We start from the raw sequence: 24,953 nt of genomic DNA, 5'->3' as shown, positions 1-24,953 counted from the left end.
CCACTTACATGTGTATCCCCACATGTAGGCACATGCATACACACAATTAAAAAGATTAAATTTCCAGGCCTATTGGCTTACGTAGGCAGTGAGCAGATATGAGTTCAGTCTCTTTGAGTTCAAGGCTAACCTTATCTAAATAGTGAGCTCCAGGCAGCTGGAGCTAGATCGTAAAACTGTGTCTCAAAAAATACATAAAAAATAAATATTTGTTTTAGAAAAGGATACCATAATTTCTGCTTAGAAATTAGATTTACCATATTCTGCTTAGAAATTAGATTTTTTTAAAACAAGTGTGATATGTCATATAGGGTTGTGGCAGAGGCTTAGGGGCAGGGTGCTCTGTGACATCTTCATGAAGGAGATCAGATAGCTCCGGGAGTGGTCACTATGGTGGTGGCTTAAGAGAAAGGATTTTGAGGTAGGACCGAAAAAGTGTCACATGCAAATATATTCCTAAAAATCGTGTGTGCAAGTCTGATTAAGAAGCACTCCAAATTGTATCTGTTTTATGAGGCAGCAACAAATTGATTTCCATTCAGGTGGATTGATTTCGGCGGCACATAGGTATTCATCTAGGACCTGAGAGTCCAGCAGGGATAAAACAGATTTGTTCTTACGGTCACAGCATTTATACTCCTTAGGGAGACAGACACTCAACACAGGGACCAATACCTAAGAATGATTTGGTCACACAGTATACATGTTGTTAGGAACTGGAAGGGACCCATGCCTGGGTTCACGTGGACCTCAGTACTGACAGCATCGAGCAGAAGGAGAAGCCGCAGGAAGGAACGGCCTCCGTTCACTTCACAGTTCTCCCTGAGATTCACGTACCCGAGGAGGGTGTCTTGGCTTTGAGAATGTGGCCTTCCTCCGGATGCACACTCTGAGATGTGATCACTGTGTCACTCAGATTGGTGGGAAATCTCGGTTGCTTTCCTTGATGTTTCAGGATGTACTGAGGATCTGACCATGCTGTGGGGCTATTTCTCTCGGTCTCAGGGCTCATACCACCAAAGCTTGAGTAAATGGAAAATTTCTGTTAGATAAGTGAGAGGTGTCTGGGAGCTTAGTGTGGCAGTATAATTCCACTGTCGTCTGAGATGTGACTGGGGCCGGCGATGTGGCTCAGTGAGTGCTTCATACCATGGATGAGGTTTTCCAATGGGGCTGTACCTCTCCCTCCCCTCCCCCCAAAAATGTTTCATTACTCAGCTGCTTCTTTAATCTGGAAGTTCAGAAAAATGAATTTTAGAAGGATAAATCTAGGTTTTTTTTGGATCTTTTATTAACTTTTTTTTTTTTTTTTTTTTTTTTTTTTTTTTTTTTTTTTTTTTTTTTGAGATAGTGTCTTACTATGCAGCTCTGGCTGGCCTGGAATTCAGAGATCTGTCTGTTTCTGTCTCCTGAGTGCTGAGATGAAGGCGTTTGCTACTGGGGTTGGCCATGACAAGTATAGCAAATCTGAAAATTACTTCTTAGGTGTTTAAGGTGGCACATGCCTGTAATCTTCCTCCTTGAGGATGCTGCAGCAGGAGGATAACAAGTTTGAGGCCGATATGGACAATATATTGAGATCCTGTCCCAAAAGATAAAGATAAAAGCTTTGTTTTTTAAAATTTCTGGGTGTTGCTGGGCGGTGGTGGCGCACGCCTTTAATCCCAGCACTCGGGAGGCAGAGCCAGGCGGATCTCTGTGAGTTCGAGGCCAGCCTGGGCTACCAAGTGAGTTCCAGGTAAGGCGCAAAGCTACACAGAGAAACCCTGTCTCGAAAAACCAAAAAAAAAAAAAAAAAAAATTTCTGGGTGTTTCTTGTCTTGTAACCAATAGTACAGTTTACCTGATTCAGAAGAAAATAAGCTCCTATATTATGAGAACCATGTGCCCTTTTATTGACTTGTCAAATCACAACAAATACTAAAAGATTATATAGTAAATTTGATCTCACAAGTCCAGTGTTGTACAAGAGTCTACCAGGCTCTGTATTGTGAATCCTAATAAGTTTTTAATTCATTTCTCTATATTGGCTTAATTTTTGCTTAAGTGCACTTATGTAAGAATATTTATATAATTAAAATAAAGAGATGATAACCTTTAAAACGCACTCCTGGTACTTTATATTTTTAATGTAATACTTTATTAATTCTTGGAGAATTTCATACAATGTATCTTGACCATATATATTCCTTGCATTGCCCCTGACTGCTCCTGGATCCATCCCCACTTCCCATGCCCTCCCAACTTTGTGTCATTCTTTTTCAATTTAATTACCCATTGAGCCATATTGGTACACAACATCAAAGTTTTTAATTAGTGTGTGTGTGTGTGTGTGTGTGTGTGTGTGTGTATGCATGTGCTTGCGCATACACATGCGTATGTGTGGGTGTCCACGGAGGCCAGAAGAGTGTGTTGGATCCCCTGGAACCATTGTGAGCCACTCATCATGGGTGCTGGGAACTAAATTCCAGTCCTCTGGAAGTGCAGGCATTCTTAACCAATGAGCCATCTCTCCAGCCCCTGTTTATATTGTGAACCCTGAACACAGAGTGTCTATGTGCTGTCTGAAGTAGTTACCCCATTTTGGTTTAATATTGCTCACTTGACAGGCTTGGCTTGTCCCCATATTGTATGTATGGCCTTAGGTGAGTTAGGTGAGTTAATACAGGGACCTGTATTAACTTCTGTATAATAACACCAACAATGAGGCATTATTGGCGTCCGGTGCTTAGTCCTCTGCCTTCCTTGGTACTCTGTAAATGGAAGCTACTGTGAGAGTGATTTTGTTGGAAGTGATTGTGTTTAGCACCGTGATGTAAGGGTAGTATGGGATATTTGGAAATTATGCAAATACTTCCATTATGTACCTAGAGATGGGACTGAGGGTGTTGGAATGGTAGGCCAAAGAGTTGGTCAACTGTGTCACATCCTCCGCTTTTCATGGCATGGCCATGTGACGTAGACATTCTCTTCAACCCCACTTGAGTTCGGTTCTTTGTGAGAAAAACTGGAAGCTTGATTGGTTAGATCCTAAGATACACAGCCACAGGCTCTCGGGTAACTGAGTGATTCTGGTAATGGGGTGTGGTTCATTTGATTTTGTCTTGTTTTAAGCAGCTGTTTAACTGACTCAAAGCTAGGTCATTTTTGTGTGGCCCTCACTACTTCCCTGTTGGTGTTATGAGTGGCTGATGGTCACCAGATGTCATGTTAATGAACTGGGACAGGAATTATTTGTTTGTTTTGAGGCTGTATGTAATTAATTACATAATTATGCGTTCTTTCAGTTTGGTCCTAGTAAAATCACATCACAAAACAAAGGCAGTTTTGAAGAATTTAGTAGCAAGATAAAAATAGTAGTAAATGTTTTATACAGTTGACTCACGTGTTTAACATGTGTTTACCAAGCCCGAAAACAATGAACTCATTGCTCTACCCATTAAGAAGAATCCGGATAGTTCCTCCTTGGAAGATCTTTCCTACCTCTGCTCTCAAGCACTTGGGGAGACTTGCTCTTCTGTAATTTTAATGAATTGCATTCTTCTGATAAGCTCGCTCTGGACTTCTTAGGGATTGAATTAAAATCAGCAAAGCAGAGTGAGTAAAAATGTAAGGGACTGGAGAGAAGGCCCGGCAGTTAAGAAGGGCTTGTTGTGCCTTTGTGAGGATGGGAGTATGGATTCCAGGATCCGTGTAACAAGCCAGACATCTAGTGTCTGCCTGTACCCCCATACACCTCTTTAAAAAGTTTTTAAAGCCTGCACCTGAACTAGCTGCTTTCTTGGATAGTTATACACATGTGTGCATGGGTATAATGCCTGTTAGAATATATATATATATATATATATATATATATATATATATATATATATATACTGTTTGCTGAAATTATTTCATCTGAGACTATATTGTAGACAGTCTCATTTGTATAGTTTTTTTTTGTCCCCTGTAATGACTGCAAGGTGTTCTGTTGAATAGATGGTGACAATTACTTAGGCAGTCTCTGTGTGTGATTCAGGCCCCCACCTCCAGCTTCCACTTTTACCCACCGTCACACTGAAGTGGGGAGACTGTGCACGTGTTAGTGAGTCAGTAGGTTCAGTTGCTGAGTCAGAGGGTATATGCCTTGGCACTTATGGTTGAAGTGAACAGAGTGTTCTTCATCTAAGTTCGCTCCATCTGTACCCCCACTAGCAGTGGGTAAGCAAGCCTGTTTCTCCTCGGCCACGTTTGCCTCTTGTCCATGGTGTTATCACTACTGTGGAATCTACGGAAAAGTACCGTGTCATTGCTGAGGAAGTGCCAAGTAGATGGGTGATCATTACTGTTTATCTGTAGAAATTCCAAGGAGTAAATATTGCACCGAAGACCACTTTCTAAGCTATGTGTGTTTGCCAAATTAAATGGCTGCGTTGTTAAGTGTCTTGGAGTGTTTTTTTTTAACGTTGCTTCGGAGCACAATTATACCAGCATAGAAAATCCTTCCAGTGTGAACGTGATCAACAAATTAAAGCCTTCCATGGAGAGTCATTCTCATAATGTAGCAAACCACACTCTACACATCATACAAAGGACTTGGCTGCCACCACATTCTTTACATGTTATTTACATGCTGGCTTTCTTCTGTTATCTCCCACCTGGCCTGGGTGTGGTGTGCCCCGTGGGGGTACATATTTCTATTGCCCGTTTTAGCTGTCTCCTTGAGAGTGTTCATTTGGGAGACTTATCTGCCCATCTTCCCCTCTAGGCTTAGAATGCTGCTTAGGTATCAGCTGCCCTTAACTTTTTGGATTCTCATCTTGGGTGAGGACCTCCTCACAATTAACCCTCCATTCACCTTCAGTCCTGTTAGTTGCTACTGCTTGTGTGTAACATCTATATACACGTGCACACACACACAGCCTCCTCATCCCAGAGTGAAAGCCTCAATGCTTCATGTGTGAGAGTAAGGGTAGCTTATGGTTCTCCACCAAAGAAACATGTTCTTTCTTCTGCAGATTGAAGTCTTTTTACCTAGACATGGGAAAAATCATGAGAGATGTCCATAAACACCTTTTGTTCTTGGGCTGCAGTATAGTGCATATTAAAGTAATAATTTTTTTATTTGCACTCACTCTACCATTGATCTACACTCCAGCCTTTCCAAAGTAACCCCGAAGGAACGTAGAAGGTTATTTTTCATGCTAATGTAGTCTCTTCTAAAATGGACTGTTATTCTAACAGTTGATTGGGGGGGGGGGCATGGGAGGTAGGTGACCTTCATAAGAACAGCAGGAATTTCAAGACTTTTTAAATGAGTTTTTACTCCCTAATTTGACTTCCAAATGTGGCCGTTAACATGGCAAACGTCCTAATTCATTTACAGAGAAGAATATCTCCATTATTGACCCATTTGAAAGTTGAAGTGATGGTGGTAGTATTTACGGTGATAATTATAGTTAAGTCCCCCAGAATAACATGTGATTAATATTAAATTGCTTGGAGTTACTTGAACACAGAGACACATTTAAAAACTACTAGGCAATTACCTCTTAGGCATTACTTCTTAGATTATGTATTACATTCTAGAGGAATTGTCTGCTTGTAGCTTGAGATTTACATTGAATTTAAAATTGTTTGGCACATGTCCACCTGCACCCCTGTCATCCAGGGAAAGAAAACAGGTTGTTCTCTTAGTCGAACAGTAGAACTTTGAGCCGTCTATGAAACGCAGTTTTCTTGTGTTCTGTATCTCTCTGGGCTTAGCCCTTCTCCACCGATCCAGAAAGTCGGTGGGCGACTGCTTGCACTAAGGGAACCAAAGCATTTTTGCTGCACCACAGCACCCCCTAGCATCCTCATCCTTTGTGTTTTAAGAATTTAAAGGAGGACTGGAGAGAAGGCTCTGCTCAGACCTGAGGCCTGAGTTCCATCCCTGGAATCCTCATAAAGGTGGAAAGAGAGAATTGACTCCACCACGTTAGTCGTTTTACCTCCACACACAGGCTGTGGCACACATGACCCCAACACATACTGCAGATGTGCACGCTAACAAACAAAATTCAGGAAGTTCGAATGAACGTTTCGTGTTTATCAGATGAACCCTTCCTAGACTCCTGTGTGATATCTCCCGTGTGACGGAGACCTGTGAAAGGTCCTGGGGAAATGATGGAGAATGTGAAGAATCACCATCGTTTCCACAACTATTGCTTCTGTTTGTGTGGGGTATGCGGCTGTAGTCTGTGGCTGGACCTGCCGCCTCATGTGGAAATGGCAGGGGGGAGGGTGGCTGCCCACGGTCGCCTAAGTGTGTCGCTTGTGTGTTCCAGGTCCTCCTCCCAGCAGCTGGCCTGCTACAGTTACAGGACGTGAAGAAGACGTGCTGTGAATTCTTAGAATCCCAGCTTCACCCTGTCAACTGCTTAGGAATCCGGGCTTTTGCTGATATGCACGCATGCACAGACCTCCTGAATAAGGCCAACACATATGCAGGCAAGTGTCACAAGCCTCAGCAGGGTTTGAGGCTGGCGGGAAGCAAACCCCCCCCCCGGAGATCTCTGTGATTCCACAGTGGTCTGTGGAAAGTCAGTCAGGCTTCCGGATCTGGCCGTTACAAAATCATAAAATCTAAAATTTTAGAATGATAGAACTGCAGAATTGAATGAAACACAGTCTTAAAGTTCTGAATTTGACAGGCACCGTAGGGCTGGGGATGGGCGTGGTAGAACGCTTGCCTACTAGGCATGGAGCCGTGGGTTTGATTCTCTAGTACCTCAGAAACTGGGAGTGGTAGTTAAATCTGTACAGTCCCAGCACTTGAGAGGCTGGGGATGGAGGATCAGGGCTTTAAGGCCATCCTTGTATACATAGTGAGTTTGAGGCCAGCCTGGGATACATGAGACTCTGTCTCAGAAAATAACACAAAGTGAAAGGCATCAGGACCGAAGGATAGGATAGCTTGTTTATGTAAACACTGAATCCCTAAGTATTCTTTCAACTGCATAAGCATATGAGAAAATGTATGCACGCTCGATTAAATTATTTTGCCTCTGATGTTTTATACCTTTTCTGCTGTATCCATGGAAACAATTTTGTGGCCTAAAAATCTTCAAAGTAGTGAAATCTTGAGGTGTGTAGGACCCAGTTATGGCCTCTCGGTGCCTTGAGTGCCTGTGGTATCGGCGGAGGGACACCTGTGGCCGCTCTGCAGCCTTGCTCAGACTCTCATCCAGAGAGGGGAGATTGTTGTCAGGCCCTTGGATGGAGCTGAGGTCACAAAGGGAGCTTGTAATCTTCCTTTGAGTTCATAAACATTAAAAATGCATGTTCAGATGGTTACCAGGAAGCTTCATATTTTTTTAAACCATCTTTCTGGAAACAGCCTGACAGAAATGGTGATTTCCCCTGTCTGCTTAAGTAGGAGCAGCCCTCCAGAAGCTTCCACCGGTCTTTCCCATTTTGGTTATTTGAGACTGGGTCTTACAGTGTCCTCCAGGTTGGCCTCAAACTGCAGCCATCCGACCTCAGCTTCCAAGACTGCTGGGTTTATGAGTACCTGACATCACTCCTGGCTTACAAAAGGCCTTGTTCGTTTACTTTGTTTATTGATGCGTGGTGTTTTGCCTGCACATGTCTGTGTACCTATGACCTGTGTGCAGCACCCGCGGAGGCCAGGAGAAGGCATCGGAAGCCCTTGGAACTGAAGTTACAAGTGGTTGTGAGCTGCAGTATGAGTGCCAGGAATTGAATCTGGGTCCTCTGGAAGAGCAGCCAGTGCTTGGAACTGCTGATCCATCTCTCCAACACCCCGCCCCGCCCTGCACACTCCCCCCGCCCACTTTCTTTCTCCCAGGAATTGAACCCAGGACCTTGTGCTGGGCAAGCTCTCTCCCAAAGCCACATCCCTTTCTTTTATATTTATTTTTTACTGAGACAGAGTCTCACTGAGTTAACGAGGGGTACCTTGTACTCATGTAGCTCAAACAGGCCTCAAACCTGGGAACCTCCTGCTTGGGATGCTCCTGACTCAGCTTCCTCAGTAGCCGAGGTTGCAGGGGTAAATTTTAAAGCTCAGTCACCACTTTACCACTGCATTGCCGTCTTCCGTGTGTGTGTGTGTGTGTGTGTGTGTGTGTGTGTGTGTGTGTGTGTGTGTGTATTTAATGTAGCCCAGACTGGCTTTGAGCTTCCTACCCCCTCCTCCTGAGTCCTAGGATTTCAGATGAGAGCCATCACACCCTGCTACCACTGCCTTTCAATACAGGCCCAATAAAATGGAGCTGTCTGAATTTCTTTGGGGGCAATCTGCTGCCCTAACTGTCCTTTATAAATTGTTTTGAGGGAAAATGCAAACCGAGTTTCAGGAAGCTGATTTAGAGATGCACTTTTAGAGCCCGCCCGATGCGTTTCTCCAGTTCTCTTCTTCAGCCAAACAGACACTATTCCTCATCAATGCAGTTCCCATTAACTGCTGGATGTGGTGTCTGTGGGTTAAGTGGTTTACATAAGGACAGCGGAGGAGACCTGTGTGTGCTGGGGTAGGGTTTTTTTGTTTGCCTTTGCGTTTGTTTTATGTGTCTAAAGTGATCATTGTTGAACGTGTTTTCCCCTGAGTTGCTGCCTGTCGATACTGCGCTTGATAAATGTTGGTTCTTAATGTGGAGGAGGGGACCTGAGGGGAGAGTAAAGCCAGATGAAGAAGAGAGCGGCGGTACCTGTGCTGAGCTAGGAAGGGTGGGCTGCTTCCTCGGGTCAGAACCAACTCACCACTTAACTGTGTTCTCCGGAGATTCGTGCATCTTATTTCTTCTTCTCTTACTTAAAAAAACAGGTTTCTGCTGGCATACTACAGAATCTGAAGGAAAATTCTATCAGAGTTGGGACATCTTCGTCTTACTTTGAAGAGTCCTTCGTGATTGTCTAGAATTTTTTTTTTTTTGAGGGGAATAAAATGACCTTTTCTGTAAAATTACACAGAAACATGGATTCTTCATTTTTAGCATGCTATATTTTAATCCAGAGTCTAGTCTTAAAGATTATATTGCTTTTATATCATGCTTCTGACTTTTATATTTGCTGGAGTTTCTTAGGTTTATAGGTAACATTTCAAAGTGTCTTTTACTATGAAAAGATATAAATATATACAAAAATAGAACAGTGCTCATAATCCAGCCTGAAGAGCTTCAACTCCTAGATAATCTTTCAGCTGTAACCCTCTCTCCTTCCTTCTCCGCTCTTACTTTCCATATGCAAACTCTGAAAAGAGATAGACACATAGAATGCCTTGTTATTTTGAAGAAGTCGTCATAGTTCATGCTTAACTGCCTAGGGAGTTCAAGGCCACTCTTAACTACGTGAGATCCTGTCTGAGAAGGAAAGAAAGGAGCAGGGGGATCCGCTGAGAAAGCTCAGAGGGTAAGGGCGCTTAGCACCGGAAGATAGGATCTAAGGGACTGAGACAAGGTCTCAAGCTGCATGATGGAGGTAGAGAACTGCCCCCCCCAGTTATCCTCTGATGGCCACATGTGTGCCGTGGCACCCCGAACAATCAATCAGTCAATCAATAAACAAGTAAAATGTTTTTAAAAGAAGTCACAGTAAAATCCCCTAATTGATATAATAGTGTGGAGTAATGATAATAATGAAACATTTTAAGTGGAGAATTTATCGTGACCTCAGTCTACTGACGCACTAGGAATATGTCAGTTTGGGGCAGTCTTCTCGTGTTTTTAGGTGATATGCATAGTTTAAACGTTTCCCAAGTCAATGAGACCTTTGCTTTAAAGCTGTTCTTTTTTTTTTTTTTTTTTTTTTTTGGCAAACCGGAGATAGAAAGGAGCTGGGAATGCAGCTCATCAGTTGAGATGCGTTGTAATAATTCTAGTGAAAAAGACACCTTGGAAATTGGATTTTAAAGTTGAAATATGAGCCTTTTTCAGCCTGTCTTGCCTCACGGAAGTTGGATTTCAGTGATTTCAGGCAAATTCAAGGGGAGAAACGTCTCCGAGTCCTAGTCATATCTACATATCACCCGACTCACCACTCTGAAGATGAGAACCTACTTGGTTCTGATTGTAACTGAACTTCTGGGACACTGGAAGGATCGTTTTAGAGGTAGTGCACCAGCTGACATTCGGGGTTGGTGAGCATTGGCACTCCATGTTGTGAGTATGCGCCCCCTCAGCCCAGGGGTACTGCTCCCCCTCCCCTGGCATTGCACCACCCCCTCCCCATGTTCCCACTAAGCCTGCGAGATGACTGTTGTTTTTGAGATGTCTCAATATTTTCACATGCGCTCTTTCCTGGGTCTTATTGCGGCATTGCTCTACATCTGCGTGCTAGAGGCTGAGGTCCTCGAGGCCACTGTCTGCAGCTCATTGGGAAGTCCTTCAGCCTCCTGACCATTGCTCTGTCTCGTCACCAGCCTTGGTTCTGCGCTCGCTGACCAGGGTCAGCGTTCTTCCCTCCTGGCCTCTAGGCCGCCTTCTGCCTTTGCCGCCTGGATTATCTTTTCCTCCTTGGTTTGTTCCTCCTGTCATGGAGTGTACTGTGGACACCACTGAAGCCCTCTTTACAATTCCTGCAGCTGCCGTCTCCCCTGCATGAGTTGACTTGTCACGGACTATAATCCCAGCACATCCCAGGCCTTGTTGACATTCAGGGTCTTTGTGCCAACCATCTCTCTCTCTCTCTCTTTTATTGTTTCATATTTCCTCATCAATCTGTGGCCTCCGATCCCATTTCTCCCACCATTTTTCCCGAATGTTTAGCTCACGAATGTTCTGCACCCACTGTTGAGTCATTCAAAAACCAGCCTCTGTCCTGGGTCTGGTGCTGCTCCAGCTGCTGTGGGTGGGAGACAAGCAGTAGGTTCCGTGTGCTTTGCCCCCGTTCAGAAGGCAGCTTCTATTTGGGCTATGCCTTAACTCTGTAAAAGTGGCTCTGTCTGGCGGCCTTTCTATTTTCTTTCTTCAAGCAAGGTCTCTCTATGTAGATGAGGATGGCCTCAAACTTGTACCTGCCTTCTTGCCTCAGCCTCCTGAGTGCTGGGATTACAGGTATGTACCACCATACCTGGCTAAAAGCAATTGTACAAGATTTTATTCTGCCAAAAAGTAGAACTTAATTAAATTTTTGTGTCTACCCTCCTATAATTTAGGCGAGCAACCACTGCTTGGTGTAAACATCTGTCACAATAAACTGATTTGACTGCTGCTCTCTTGAAGGAAACACCATGTTGAGTGAGTGATGGTTATGTGATGTGCATAGGAAGGCTAATAATTTGAGGGTCTATGCAGTGTTAATTTATTAACAGTGTCTTTTTGTTGTTGTTGTTGTTTTTGAGACAGAGTTTCTTTGTGTAGCTTTGGAGCCTGATTATTAACAGTGTCTTTAACAGATGCCTTCTGGAGAACGGGAAAGGATTCAGTCTACAGCACTTCTCAGCCAAGTTCATGCCAACTTTGAATGCTGCTTCTCAAGAGAGTTAATCCTTTTCAGATTTCTTGCACCCATTATGGCCCTCGCTTACATCTTACTAACCTATGCCCAAGCTCTGCTCTGCTTTGCTAGCGGTTTTTCTAGCTGAGTTGAGTTAGCTGTTTTCACCCCCACCCAAACCCCCTGTGTTAATGGAACTGGTGGCGGGCGGTCGATGTGTGAGGGTTTGTTGTTTTGGGTTTTGTCTCCTAGAGATTGAGAATCCAAGACGCAGTGTTTACCACTTGTAGGAATTCTGGCAGCTGTGCTCTTAGTTTGTTAGTGAGGAAGATGAAGATGAGGTAGGCATTTATTTTCCCCAGAATGCTCTGTCTGCTGGGGTGAGCTGTTTGTAGACCCAGGTGCTAGCATTACTCACACACTTGCTGGGTCGTGCCTGGCTTTCGTTCACTTACTGGTGAGCTTATTTCCTTTGCTGGAGAGACGTAAGAAGAAAGTTCAACTGCTTTAGTGAGGGCCAGCCCTTGCACACACATAGACTCATGAAGACTGCATATGATTACATATTGTAGTATGTATATCTAATAGTGACATAGTTCATATGGTTGGAAAGTATGCACTATTACCATCATGTTATTGGCTCCAAGGGAGGAAAAGCTTATTAAATGCCCGTAGGCTTTACTCTGTGCCAGTGGTAAGCTTCTCCAGGCAGAGGAACTACTGAAGTCACAGTGAAGCTGTGTGTTGTAAGCGGTGATTCGATAATGTGTGATCGAAAGGAATAGAAGTGATGAGGTGATAGCTGAGTAATTAGTAAAGAGTTAAGAACCAGGGTTAAAAAAAAAAAAAAACCCACAGAGCTTAAAAAAAACATAGTATTGGGCTGGAGGGATGGCTCAGAGGTTAAGAACACTGGCTGTTCTTCCAGAGGTCCTGAGTTCAATTCCCAGCAACCACATGGTGGTTCACAACCATCTGTAATGAAATCTTGTGCCTTCTTCTGACCTGCAGGGATACATGCAGACAGAACATTGTATGCATAATAAATAAATCTTTAAAAAAAAAAACATAGTACTTTAAAAGCAATTTATTACTTTTTAAAATTGTATGTAGGTGCGTATCTGTATGTGGGTGTGTACTATGTACACATGAGAGCAGGTGCCTCTGGAGGCCAGAGGCGTTGGATCCCCAGGGTCTGGATTTATAGACAGTTCTGAAGCACCTGAAATAGGTTCTGGAAACCAAACTTGGGTCCCTGGAAGAGCAGCAAGTGTTCTTAACCCCCGAACTTTCTCTCTAGCTCCAAAATAAGCAAGATTGTAAGCAGGAGTAGGCGCGATAGATCCAACTCTGAAATGACCTTCCTTTCAGTCCTGTGTTTGCGGCGGCGGCGGCCACTTTGAGTGTGCACATTTCTTGCTGTAGTCTGGTGGCTGCCACTTTTTACTGTGCCCTACTCAGAGATGTGAAGAATGCCTTCCCTGAACTTTGTGACAGATACTGGGCTTGTGTTAGGCAAGTTAATCCAGTCCTGTTTGGCCCTTCGTTGGCAGTGTGTTCAGTGAGAGTCAGTAATTTAATCATGTCCCCAGACATGTAGACTGGTTATCCCGTTCTGTTCCGCCCACATCAGACCGCAGTCATTGTGTTAAATCAGTTCTTCTCAGCTCTGACAAAGTTCATGAAGAAGCCACGGAGGAAGGGCTTGTTTGGGCTCGTGGCTTCGGAGGGCTCAAAGCTGTTGTCACTGGGCACATGTGTGGTGGGGTAGCGCATGTCGGCAGAAGAAAGCTTCAGAAAGCCGGGAGTCAAAGAGGAAATGCCTGGGACAAGATGCACCCTGTAGGGGCCAGAGAGATGGCTCAGTGTTGAGAACACTATTCTTCCAGAGGACTCATATTCAGTTCCCAGAATGTACATGGTGGTTCACAACCATCTGCAACTCCAGTTCCTGGAGATCCAACACCCTTTTCAGGCCTTCCTGGACACCAGACACACATGTGATGCACAGACATACATGTAGGCAAAACACTCATATACATATAATGAATAATAATTTTAAAAGAAAGAGCTAGACACCTCTCCCATGAACCTACTTCCTCCATCTAAACTCTGCCCCCAAAGAGTACTTTGTGCTAATATGAATTAATCCATTTATGACATTAACATCCTCATGATTTATTCCCCTCTCAAGAGTATTGCCAGAAACACAAACTTTATCACATCAGCTTTCAAACGACATGTTTAGATCGAAACTGTAACAGTTGTAAAACCAAGTTCATTTCTGAATTCCATGTTCTTGGAAAAAGCTGGTAATTGAGGTCTACGTTCGTAGCTGGTGTAGTAATGAAGATCTTTGGCCTTGTTGTACAAAGAGTTCCCAAAGATCAGGAGTCTGTAGAACAAGGAAAGGACACCTGGGAAAATACAGTGCTCTTCATGAAATTTTCAGGAGGTTCACAAGAGATGCATATTGGTTTTGTTCTGTTGAATGTGACAGGCAGAAGTAACACTGGCGTTATAAAAGGCAGAAAAGTAGAGCATCAAGAATTAATGGTTTGAGCCTGGAGAAATTACTCAGCAGTTAAGAATGCTTGCTGCTCTGACCAGAGTTACAGTCCTAGCATCTGTGTTGGTCAGCGCACAACTGCTTGTGTGTCCAGCTCCAGGGTATCTGATGGCCACTTCTGGCCTCCACAGGCATCAGTACACATTTGCACATACTCACACACATGCATATAAATAAAAATCTTTCTTTTTTTTGTTTTTGTTTTTCGAGACAGGGTTTCTCTGTGTAGCTTTGCTGCTGTCCTGGAACTCACTCTGTAGCCCAGGCTGGCCTCGAACTCACAGAGATCCACCTGGCTCTGCCTCCCGAGTGCTGGGATTAAAGGTGTGCACCGCCACCGCCCGGCGCACACACACACACAGAGAGAGAGAGAGAGAGAGAGAGAGAGAGAGAGGGAGGGAGGGAGGGAGGGAGGGAGGGAGGGAGGGAGGGAGGGAGGGAGGGAGGGAGGGAGGATCATGGTAAAAGTTTTTAAGACGCTTTGGTCTCTATGGTTTTGTGGATTGAGGCGGGAGAGGAAATGTTCCATCATATCATTTTTATTTTATTAGTAGTGGTTGTAATGTAAGAGCTTTTCATGTCATGAGTTAAGCACCAGAGATAATTCATTTGAATCAACAGCATGTAAACATGTAAGATAACAGATGGGCAGTTATCTTCCTGTCTGCCTGTGGTTTCCATCAGACGTGTTTTTAGTTGATTTTTGATATCTATTTATTTGCATATGCATTGAGAATTGCCATTATTAATTACATAAGATTCATAGTCTCTCTCAGTGTGTGTGTGTGTGTGTGTGTGCAGTAGGGAAGTAGCTTGCCCTGTGGTGAGTCTCACATAAACTTTAAGTATGGTTTCATCTCAATCAAAGCTGAGAAGGCCAGTAAGTTCCATTTAGGGATGTGTTTTGGATATTGCATGTTTCCATAACACTTTTGTACAGCTCCTTTTGCCCTTAAAAGTTTGGTATCACTTGTTTTTCTTTAACAGATATGGAATTAAACTTTTGTCCCTAATGTGGAAGATTTGCTTTATTTAAAAATTGTTATTATTATTATTTGTGTATGAAGAATGTAGATGTGGGTGCATGTGGGGGTCAGAGGATGACTCCGTGGAGTAGTTTCTCCTCTTCACTTTTACATGGATTCTGGCAATTAGATGCAGGCCTTTGGATTTGTGTAAAAACACTTTTACCGCCGGGTGGTGGTGGTGCATGCCTTTAATCCCAGCACTTGGGAGGCAGAGCCAGGCAGATCTCTGTGAGTTCGAGGCCAGCCTGAGCTACAGAGTGAGTTCCAGGAAAGGTGCAAAGCTATACAGAGAAACCCTGTCCTGAAAAACAAAAAACAAAAAACAAAACAACAACAGCAACAAAAAAAACCCAAAACACTTTTACCTAGTGAGCCATCCCATTGGCCCCTCTGTTTTAAATTTATTTGTATGTGTATGCCTGAGTGTATGTGCCCATTCATATGGGTGTGAGTGTGGGTGCATATGTACATGCATGGAGGCGAAGAGTGCCCTCCTCTCTTGATTTCCACTTGTACCTTTGAAGCAGAATCTCTCCCCAAATCTTGATTTATATTTTCTTGGCTAGGCTGGAAGCCAGCTAACCCCGCCATCCTCCTGTCTCCCTCCCTCCCCTCGGACCTGGGGTTACAGGCATTCACAGTATGCCTGGCTTGTTATGTGGATTATAAGACCTCAAATATAGTTCTCATGCTTGTACAGCAAGCACCCTTACTGCTAAGTCGTCTCTCCAGCCTCTTGCTGCACTCCGAAGAGATTATGCGTAGGTGCCTTCACACAAATAATTTTTTTTCTTACTCCAAGATATGTCCAGCCTGTCCACAGTCTTCATGCACACATGAAAACCACATGCACCACAAAAACCATAAACTTACTTAAAATATTATGAGATTTTTTTTTTGTGTGTGTGTGTGTGTGTGTGTGTGTGTGTGTGTGATTTGTTAACAGTTTTTTTGCACTGTACTCAAGTGTGAACTTTGTAGATGACAATGTCATGTAGCAATGTCAAAAGGCTGGGACACTTCTGCAAAGCCTCCTGGGGCCTAAACTTCAGTGGGTAATGTGACTGACAGATCCATATACATGTCTGTGTATGTGAATGTGTGACTGTATGCACATTGTGCAAAGACTCTTGATAATGGATCTGACCATTGTGGAGTTCCATTCCAGTTAATAATAATAATAATAATAATAATAATAATAATAATAATAATGTAGGAGATTTGTTTTGTCTTATTGTTTCTGGTTTCTAGCAGTGCCTAGCCGAAGGTCACACCAAGAACCTGTTCTTCACGAAACCTTTTTTTTTTTTTTATTTATTGTACAGGATTGTAAAAGAAGAGGAGAGGTAGAGCGAGGCCTTGGGGCTGGGGCCTGTAACCCCCCCACCGAGGAGGCTGAGGCAGCAGGTTGCTGTGGGTTCGAGGACAGCCTGGGCTACAGAATGAGACGGTCTCTCAAAAAATAAAAATATGAAAATAGAAGGAAGGAGGGAGGGAAGAAGGAAGGAAAGACCAAAAAAGGAAAGAGAGAGGGTAACGAGACCGAGGCCTCAGGAGCTCAGTGGAGCAAGCGGAAAGCCATCGTGGGCTGGGTCAGGGATGGTGGCCTTAGGATACGCATGAGCCATGTTGCTTTGTGTGGTGGAGTCAGCTCCCATAAACAGGTTGTAGGCCAATGTGTGGAAGTGTGTTGCAGTGGTGACTGTCAGTAAGTGCTGTGATTGGATAACATTGTCAAGATGATTTACTTGTAGCTGAAGGTCTAAGGACCAGTGGTGTTTATCTCCATCTGTGCCTTCCAGGACTCAACCAGTCACTTGCTGCCGCCTGCCTGACTGGGATACCTGGTCCTGGGGAACGTGTCCCAGGTAACAGTCAGTCTAACAGTTAGTGCAGCAGCAAGACATGTCAGGAATCTGAAGGAAGAAAGGCAGGTCTAAAAAAGCAATTAGCGCCCCCTGTGTTTGGTGATGCAATTTCCTGCTGCGTTCTAAAGACGGGTTAAACATGGGGAATAGTAATGACTTTGCTGAGGAAAGATCGTTGTAGTGGGAAGTATGTAAGAATTAGAAATAATTTTAAAGCCTGTGTGTGTCTGCAAGTGGATACTTTAAACTGGAATGTTCATTTCTTTGCTTTTCCTTTAGACTAAGTTATGTTTGAGATAGGGTCTTAAGCAGCCCAGGCTGGCCTCACACTTGCTGTGGTAGCCAAGGATGACTTTGACGTTGAACTCACAATCCGCCTATCCGTGTTCCCCAACTGCCGGGATGATGGGGATGCACCAATGCGCTGCCTCACCCAGCTACCAGCTTTGTTAATAGTTGTTAAGGCGTGGGGTTCTGTCTCACTGCTGGCTGTGATGTTTTGTCAGTACGTCTGTAGTAGCTGACTGTTCCTGTGCCCTCTTGACCTCCTTGAGACACTAGTAAAGAGTGCACTATGAATTGAGATCTCGGAGTTTGGGATGGAGTTTACTAATGCTCTAAGTTCCAATTTATGTAATTTTTTTTTTTAATTCACCAAGTTAGTTTTTGAATGAGTACATTTTTTTCCCCCTGATCATAAAGCAGAGACTAGGGTAATATATGTAGTGGTAGCCCAGAAAGGTCTCGTTCCCTCCATTAGCTTCATCCCTGCTGGAGAGCCTTTTCATCACTGCTGGAATACATTTGAGAAGGACAAGGAGTCTAGCAGTCTCTTGCTTTGATTCAGACTTTAAGTTTGCAGAAGAAACTTATCAAAAAACTGTTATAGACCTACTTGTAAAAGTGAAGTAGTGCTGTGGCCGAGGGGACAGGTTTATGTTAGCTCGTAGGTCCAGTCGCTGCTGCCTATTTTTCTGTTTGAATTTCCAGATTGCTGCACATAAATATTTTTAGAGGTATATGCCAGTTTGCCGTATTTTCCACAAAGTGAATTTGTTCCTCAGTGTTCCAGAACTTTTGGTAGAAAGACACTCATTAGGAGGACCGGAGATGGGGTTCAGTTGAGAAGCATTTGCCCAGCAGGCACGAAGCCTTGCACCTCCACCACCATGTAAACGGGGTGTGGGGGTGCATGCCTGTCACCTGAGGTAGAAGAGGTAGAGGCACGTGGTTCAGAAGTTGAAGGTCATCTGTTGACTACATATCAAGTTCTAGGCCAACCTAGGATCCACGAGAATGTGTTTCAAATTGAAAATAAAAACGGAAAATGTCATTAGGCTTTTTAAACAATTATTTTACATGTATGAGTGTTGTATCTACATGCATGTATTTGTACCACATCCATGCAGCCACCTTGGAGGCCAGAAGCAGGAATGCTATTCCTTTGAACTGGAGTTAGAAACAGTGATGAGCCACCGTGGGGTGCTGGGAACCAAACCTCTGCCAGAGCGGCCAGTGATGTGAACCACCGAGCCATCTCTCCAGCCCTTGTTAATGCTTTTTTGACACAGGCTCTTGCTATGTTGCCTAGGCTTGTGTAGCACTCAGCGCGTCCTGCAGTTCTTCATCCACCTGCCTCAGCCCCTCCGGTGTGTGCCACGTGCCGTCTTGTTAGGCTTTCTTCTATTGATTCTCTCCCTTTTCCACATTTCCTTGTTTGGTTTGCATGGGGCGGAGACATGTCACAGCAAAAGTGTAGGGGACAGAGATCAACTGTGGTCAATCAGTCTCTACTACGACCGTGTGGGACCCAGGCATGGGGCTCAGCTCCCCAGGCCGGATGGCAAATGCCTTTACTCACTGCACCGCCCCCTCCACCTGTCTTTACTAGTCACTAAACAGTGTTTCTGTTTTTCTTAATATTCAGGCAAGCGTCTACGTTGCTGCTGTGTGTGTTTTGTTTATTTTATTGTCCCCATAACTTTAGGCAAGAGTCTCTGCAGCTCAGGCTGGCCTGGAACGCACAGAAATTCTCCTGCCTCCGTCTTTCAAGTGCTGGGATCGCAGGCACTAGCCACTGTACCTGTCTAAGAAAAGGCTGGTGAGATGGCTTAACAGGCAAGGGGGCTTGTCACCAGGCCCAGTGGCCTGAGTCTCCTCCCTTGTACCCACGTGGTGAAAGCAGAGAACTCACTCACGCAAGTTCACGTCGCCCCCAGCTGGCATGCACGTACACGCACACACACCAATAAATAAATGAGTAATTTTTTTTTTTTTGTAAAAGAAAAACCTTCAGTATGATGATTTTGGTTTTTGTTTTTGTTTTTTTTTTGTTTTTTGTTTTTGCATTAACATCTGATGAGGTCAGGGAAATGTAGGATGGTGCTGTCATATGTAGAAGGGATTGTGGTTAATTCTTTAAACCCGAAACTCCACTAAATGAGTTTTTTTTATACTTCCGTTCCTTAAACACTAGATACCTCTTGATTCTTATTTTGTATTTTTCCAATACCAATTTGACCTTTTTTTGCAATTAACTTTTGCAAATTTAACCATAAATTTGTCATTCATGTTGTTTATCAATACATTCTTCTTTTTAAAGTGATTTTATTTTTATAACAAATTTAGGTTTACAGAAAATACTAGAACAAAGTACATTTACCACATACTCCTAGTTCCTCTGTCCCTGTTAGTTTCCCCTGTTAGAAACACTGTAGGATACTTCTTCCAGCTGATAGGCCAGTAGAGACATTATTAGTAAAAGTCTGTAGTTTGGCATGCTAAACTGGACAGAGGAAAACCTTTGCGGCCTCAGCCCACAAAGAACTATAGACAACCAAAGAAAGCTGGAAATGGAAGAGGTAGCCTTCCCCAGGGAAGAACACAGCAATTGATTGCGCGGTATCAAACAGTGAGTCCTGAAAACACACACACACACACACACACATACACACACACACACACACACACACACACACACACACCATTATACGGACTAAACAGGGGTGTGTGTGTATATATAAATATAAGTGTATATTTGTATATATTTATCCAGTAACAACTAATGAAAGCAGAGGCCATGAATTTGCAGAACGGGGTCGGGGGTGGTACATGGGAGGGTTTGGAGGGAGGAAAGGGAAGGGGAAAATTAATCTCAAAAAACTGTAGTTTATGCTAGAGTTCATTCTTTGTGTTGTTCATTGTATAGATCCTAACAGATGACACATACCCACCATTACAGAACGGTTGCCATGTCCTGAATATCCTCTCTCATCCCCACTCTTCCCGTGCAGACATAAGCACCACTGATCTTGAACTTTCTGTGTAGTTTTGCCATTTCTAGGGTATCTTCTTCTTATGATTGTACAGTTTAATAGCTGTTCAGATTGCCTTCTTTTGCTTAGTAATATGTACTTAAAGGTCTTTATTTTTATGGTTCATTAGCTCAGTAATACTCCATTCAGTGAGCCAGGCCTGGTGATGCACCAACTTGGGAAGCTGAGGCAGGAGAATTGCAGTTTCAAGACCAGCTGGGCTACAAAGTGGATTCAAGGCCAGTCTGGGCAACTTAGTGAGAAGCTGTCTGAAGATAAAAAATGGAAGGAGGGCTGGTGATAGGTGGCTCAGTAGTGCTTGCCTGGCACGAACCAGGTCCTTCTCCCCAACTCTGTGACATAGTGTTACTGTAGTTTGTGTATCCAAGATGTACCTGGTGACCTCAGAGTGTTTTGAAGTTGTAAATAAGTGTGTCCACATGAAATATATAAAGATGAAACTCCAGGTGAGTTAATTTGGAATATACAAAAAATAACAATCTAGGCCAGAGAGCATAGACCAGGGAGACAGATATGACTGCAAGAAATGAAAAGTTTGGAAGGGTGTGTGTGTGTGCGTGTGCGTGTGCGTGTGTGTGTGTGTGTGTGTGTGTGTGTGTGTGTGTGCATGCATGTGCTCACATGTGCATGAATGCATGCATGTGTGTATGCATCTACTCCATGTGTGTGGAGCCTCAGCTGTTACTCTTCAGAAGCCCTGGAGATCCTCTTGTCTCCATTTTGCCACTGCCAGGACTCACCACAGTGCCTGACTTTTCGTTGTGCCCCATGCCTGGCTTCTGGGGATCGAACTCAGGTCTAAGCACTTTACTGACCGAGCTCTGTCTCCAGCTCCGGTGTTGGAGTTTTATCAGGAAAGCAAAATGTTATGTAAATTGTTCTGGCAGGAGGACAGCATCTTACACGAGCTGTCCCGTTCTGCTTGGCAGGCTGCCATGGTTTCTGTGTGAGAGTTAGGATCTTGGAGTTCAGCTCCGGTCTTGTAGTTTTGAATTGGGCTTGAGTTTGGGGAAGACATATGTAGCTGGAGTGGTTTCTTCCTGGGCCACTTTGACTTTATTTCGGTTAAATATGGTATAAATGACTCCATGTTGTGTTGATACACTTTTATAACTGCTGTAAATCTTTTTTTTTTTTTAAGTTTAAATTTTTGAATTAGTGAACAAAGTAGCCTCTCTCCCTGTGTCATTTCCATACATCTTAGTTTCTGCTTGATTCCTTCCCATACCGGCTACTGTTTCTCTTTCCCCATCCAGCTTACATCCTTCTACCTCCAGTATACCCACCCCTTCCCCCTTCACAGCTCATGTGTTTAATTTCTCTCCCTTTCTGCCTCCCCCACCCCCCATCTCCTGGGTCCTTTTCTAGTTTCTTGGTCTTTACTCTGGCAGAAATATACATATGTAAAAACTGAAAGTAAGGATCTGCATATGAGAGAGAGACATGGTATTTGTCCTTCAGTCCTGGGTTATTGCACTTGATATAGTTTTTACCTTCAACTTTCATAATTTCATTTTGTTTTAATGGCTGACTACAAAGATGTAGGGGAGAAGGAACCCTTATTCACTGTTGGTGGGAGTACATCCTGGCGCAGCCACTATGCAAATCAGTGTAGAGGTTTCGCAGAAAGCTAAAAATAGATCTACCACGTGACCCAGCTATACCGCTCCTGGGCATATTCTCAAAGGACTCCATATCGTACAGAGATGCTGCTCATCCGTGTTGCTGCTCTGTTCACAATAGCCAGGAAACGGAATCAGCCTGGATGTCCATCCGCAGAGCAATAATAGATAGTGAAAATGTGCTTCATAGAGACAGTGGAAGTTTATTCAGCTGCTGCAAATTATTGTGTGTAGGCTTTTATTCTATTACTATGGGGGGCACACCATGTCATGGCATATGTGGAGGTCAGAGGTCAATTTGGGGAGTCAGTTTTCTCTTTCTACCCTGTTTTTGAGGCCAGCTGTCTTGTTTCCACTTGATGCCTACTCCAGGCTAGCTGGCCCAGGAGCTTTTGGGGGATTCTCTTATCTCTGCATTCCCATCTTGACTTGGGTGTCCTGCTGTCACAGATGTGAGTTCTGGAGATCAAGGTCAGCCTGTGGCCAAGGCTTTTTTTTACCTGCTGTCCCCAAGTTAGTTTTTGGTTTTTGTTTTTCCTTTTTCTTTCTGGAAGCACAGCAAGGAGGGTTTCTGTCGCCCTGTATCTTTGTTAGTATTCCATGTCATCAGTGTTTGGGTGTTTTGTTTGTTTGGGGATAGGGTCTCACCCTGTAGCCCCTGGGCAGCCTAAGGCTGCTGTATGTGGCGATGGTCCAAGATGATGGCGTCTTTTGATGTGCCTACTTTTCACCTTTATATAATCTTTGATGAAATATCTGCACAGATCTGTTGCCCACTTGCAGAATAGGGCTATTTTCTTGTTGAGTTTTAAGAGTTCTGTGTTTTACGTAATGGTCTTTTGTAAGATAAATGTTTTCTAGAAATTTCTCTTGAAGGTCATGACTTATCTTTTTATTTTATAACACCATTGTTTGGGGCTGAAGATTTAGTTTTAATGAAAGCTGACTAATTGTTTGATGTCTTGCTTCCTGTGCTGTGTCAGCAAAGTCGTCAATGTTGGGATCTGCTAGGTTTTCTCTTGTCTAATTTCTAGGACTCTTACATTTCATGCTCCCAACACAGCTGTGTGATCCCTATTGGGTTAATTTTTGGGACAGCCACGAGGTTTTGATCTCGATGGTTTTCCGTGTGTGGATGGCCACTTGTCCTGGCTTCTGAAAGGATCACCCTTGCTCCACTCAGTCACCAGCACTTCTTTGCCAGAATCAGTTTGTGTGGGGCAATTTCTGGGCCCCCCCTTTTTTTTTTTAACAAAAGAAATTCAATCTTCGTTTTCATGTTTATTTCAGTGTGATATTTTGCTTGCCTAACCCAGACACTGAATTTGAAAAGAACTGTGTCTGTTGAATTTTTGTAAATCCAATCATTTTGTAATTATCCAGAGTGCAGCGCATTGTGTTTGAAGTCATCTTGCGAGGATCCTTTTATAAAGTAAATAGGTATTCAGGAGCTTTGTTGAAATGCACATTCTATTTTTCAAATATTCTAAAGAGCAAGGTGATAATCTTCAGGGTGTCTTCAAATGTGTGTTGAAAGGAATCTTTTATTTCACCTTAGAGAGTCCTTCAAAGGTCCTGTTGGAGTGTAGATAATTGGGAAGAGCGAGTGGGAGACAATGTAGACTCTCCAGCATACATTTTGGACTTCCTGGAGGTCGTGGTGCTAACAGGCACTGTTACAGAGTTCTCAGCCTCCTCCATACATAGTCCTTCATGCTTTATAAGCCAAGAATGTATGAATACTCACAGCATTCTTATTATGTAAGGTATTTTTCTGAGCCTCTACGTGTGTGGAAGCCATGATACAGGGAATTACGTCATTACCCCATGTTTTACAAGCTGGCACATGGTAGAGCTGAGATTTGAACTTGATGTGCCCGAGTGTGGCAAAGACCAGGCCACGGTCTTATAGTTCCAGCTCACACTTTGTGTGAGAGAGAGATGGACTTGCAAAAAAAGCTGTCTTATACAGGATATGTTCTTTATAAGCTTTCAACTCATTAATGATGTTAATAGAGTTGTGTCATTGTATTGATACCCATCACAAACAGGGATAGTTAGAAAATCAGGGAGAGGGTTTGAGTGTTTTAAGAATTACCAATTTTATCACTTTCTTGGGAAGGACTTGAGGTATACAATTAATCATTTTGTTCCCAAATAAATTACTTATATAGAATTTAGACTTACATTGTAAACCTTCGTTTTTGTTTTATTTTAATCCACTAATTGTTTTAATGCTGTCCATGTGTTTATTTCGAGCAGCGTTTAAGGCTTTTTGTTTGGTTTCAAACAAGCGGTTTTCTCCCTTTGTAGTGTTCTAGAGCCCTTTGATGTTTTGCGGACCACATTCAAGGATGTGGGTTTATGTTACCCTGTGCTTTGTGTGATGACAAAGCTTTATAGACTTAAACAGTGACAGTGTCGTGCTACGCGACAAGTAGCTGTATAACATGTGCCGTGTTCAGCCCTAAGGCAGTTCTGCCCAGTGAGTGTCCACTCAGGCAGGCTTGGGACCTCTTCTCGCCCAGAAGCCATGTGGTGGGTTTTCCTTCCCTTGGATTATTTGAGAGATGTGGCCCACTCGCTCGGCTGGTGCTGATGGTCTGTCTTTCTGGCTTTCCAACAGAGCAACATTTTGCAGATGTCGTACTGAGTGAAGAGTTTCTCAACCTCGGCATCGAGCAAGTGTGCAGCTTAATCTCAAGTGACAAACTTACCATTTCCTCAGAAGAGAAGGCAAGTGACACTTTTGCTCTTCCCCTCCACCCCTCCCCCTTTTCCTTTTCCTCCTCTGTCTGCCCCCATCTTCCCTTCCACTTCCTTCTGTGGTGCTGGCCAGTTTCCTGCCTTTCATTTCCTTTCCTTTTGGGGGCAGGGTTGTCAGGAAATGTGTGTGGAACAGAGGACAACCTCTGGGGGCGTCCAGTCACTGTCTTCCTTCCTTCCTTCCTTCCTTCCTTCCTTCCTTCCTTCCTTCCTTCCTTCCTCTCTCTCTCCCTCCTTCCCTCCCTCCCTCCTTACTCTCCCTCCCTCCCTCCTCTCCCTCCTTCTCTCTCTCCCTCTCTCCCTTCCCCCCATGCAATTGCTTTTTCTGACCCTACATTTCCAGTTGC

The 24,953-nt window shown here is 43.7% G+C and overlaps 1 protein-coding gene across 2 annotated transcripts in view; it reads left to right on the top strand.

The window, feature by feature from the left end:
• The window catches only part of Klhl2 (kelch like family member 2), a 109,967-nt gene that overhangs the window by 60,999 nt on the left and 24,015 nt on the right, over positions 1 to 24,953 (top strand). For both annotated transcript variants that reach the window (XM_059244512.1, XM_059244513.1), the window contains 2 exons: positions 6,309 to 6,471; positions 24,467 to 24,576. In XM_059244512.1, coding sequence (XP_059100495.1) covers positions 6,309 to 6,471; positions 24,467 to 24,576 — 273 coding nt within the window. The remainder of the gene's footprint in view (positions 1 to 6,308; positions 6,472 to 24,466; positions 24,577 to 24,953) is intronic.

Source organism: Peromyscus eremicus, chromosome 17 (assembly GCF_949786415.1).
Source record: "Peromyscus eremicus chromosome 17, PerEre_H2_v1, whole genome shotgun sequence".
In the NCBI taxonomy this organism is placed as follows: domain Eukaryota; kingdom Metazoa; phylum Chordata; class Mammalia; order Rodentia; family Cricetidae; genus Peromyscus; species Peromyscus eremicus.
Note: the sequence above shows the minus strand (reverse complement) of the source record. Positions and strands in the feature narration are given on the sequence as shown.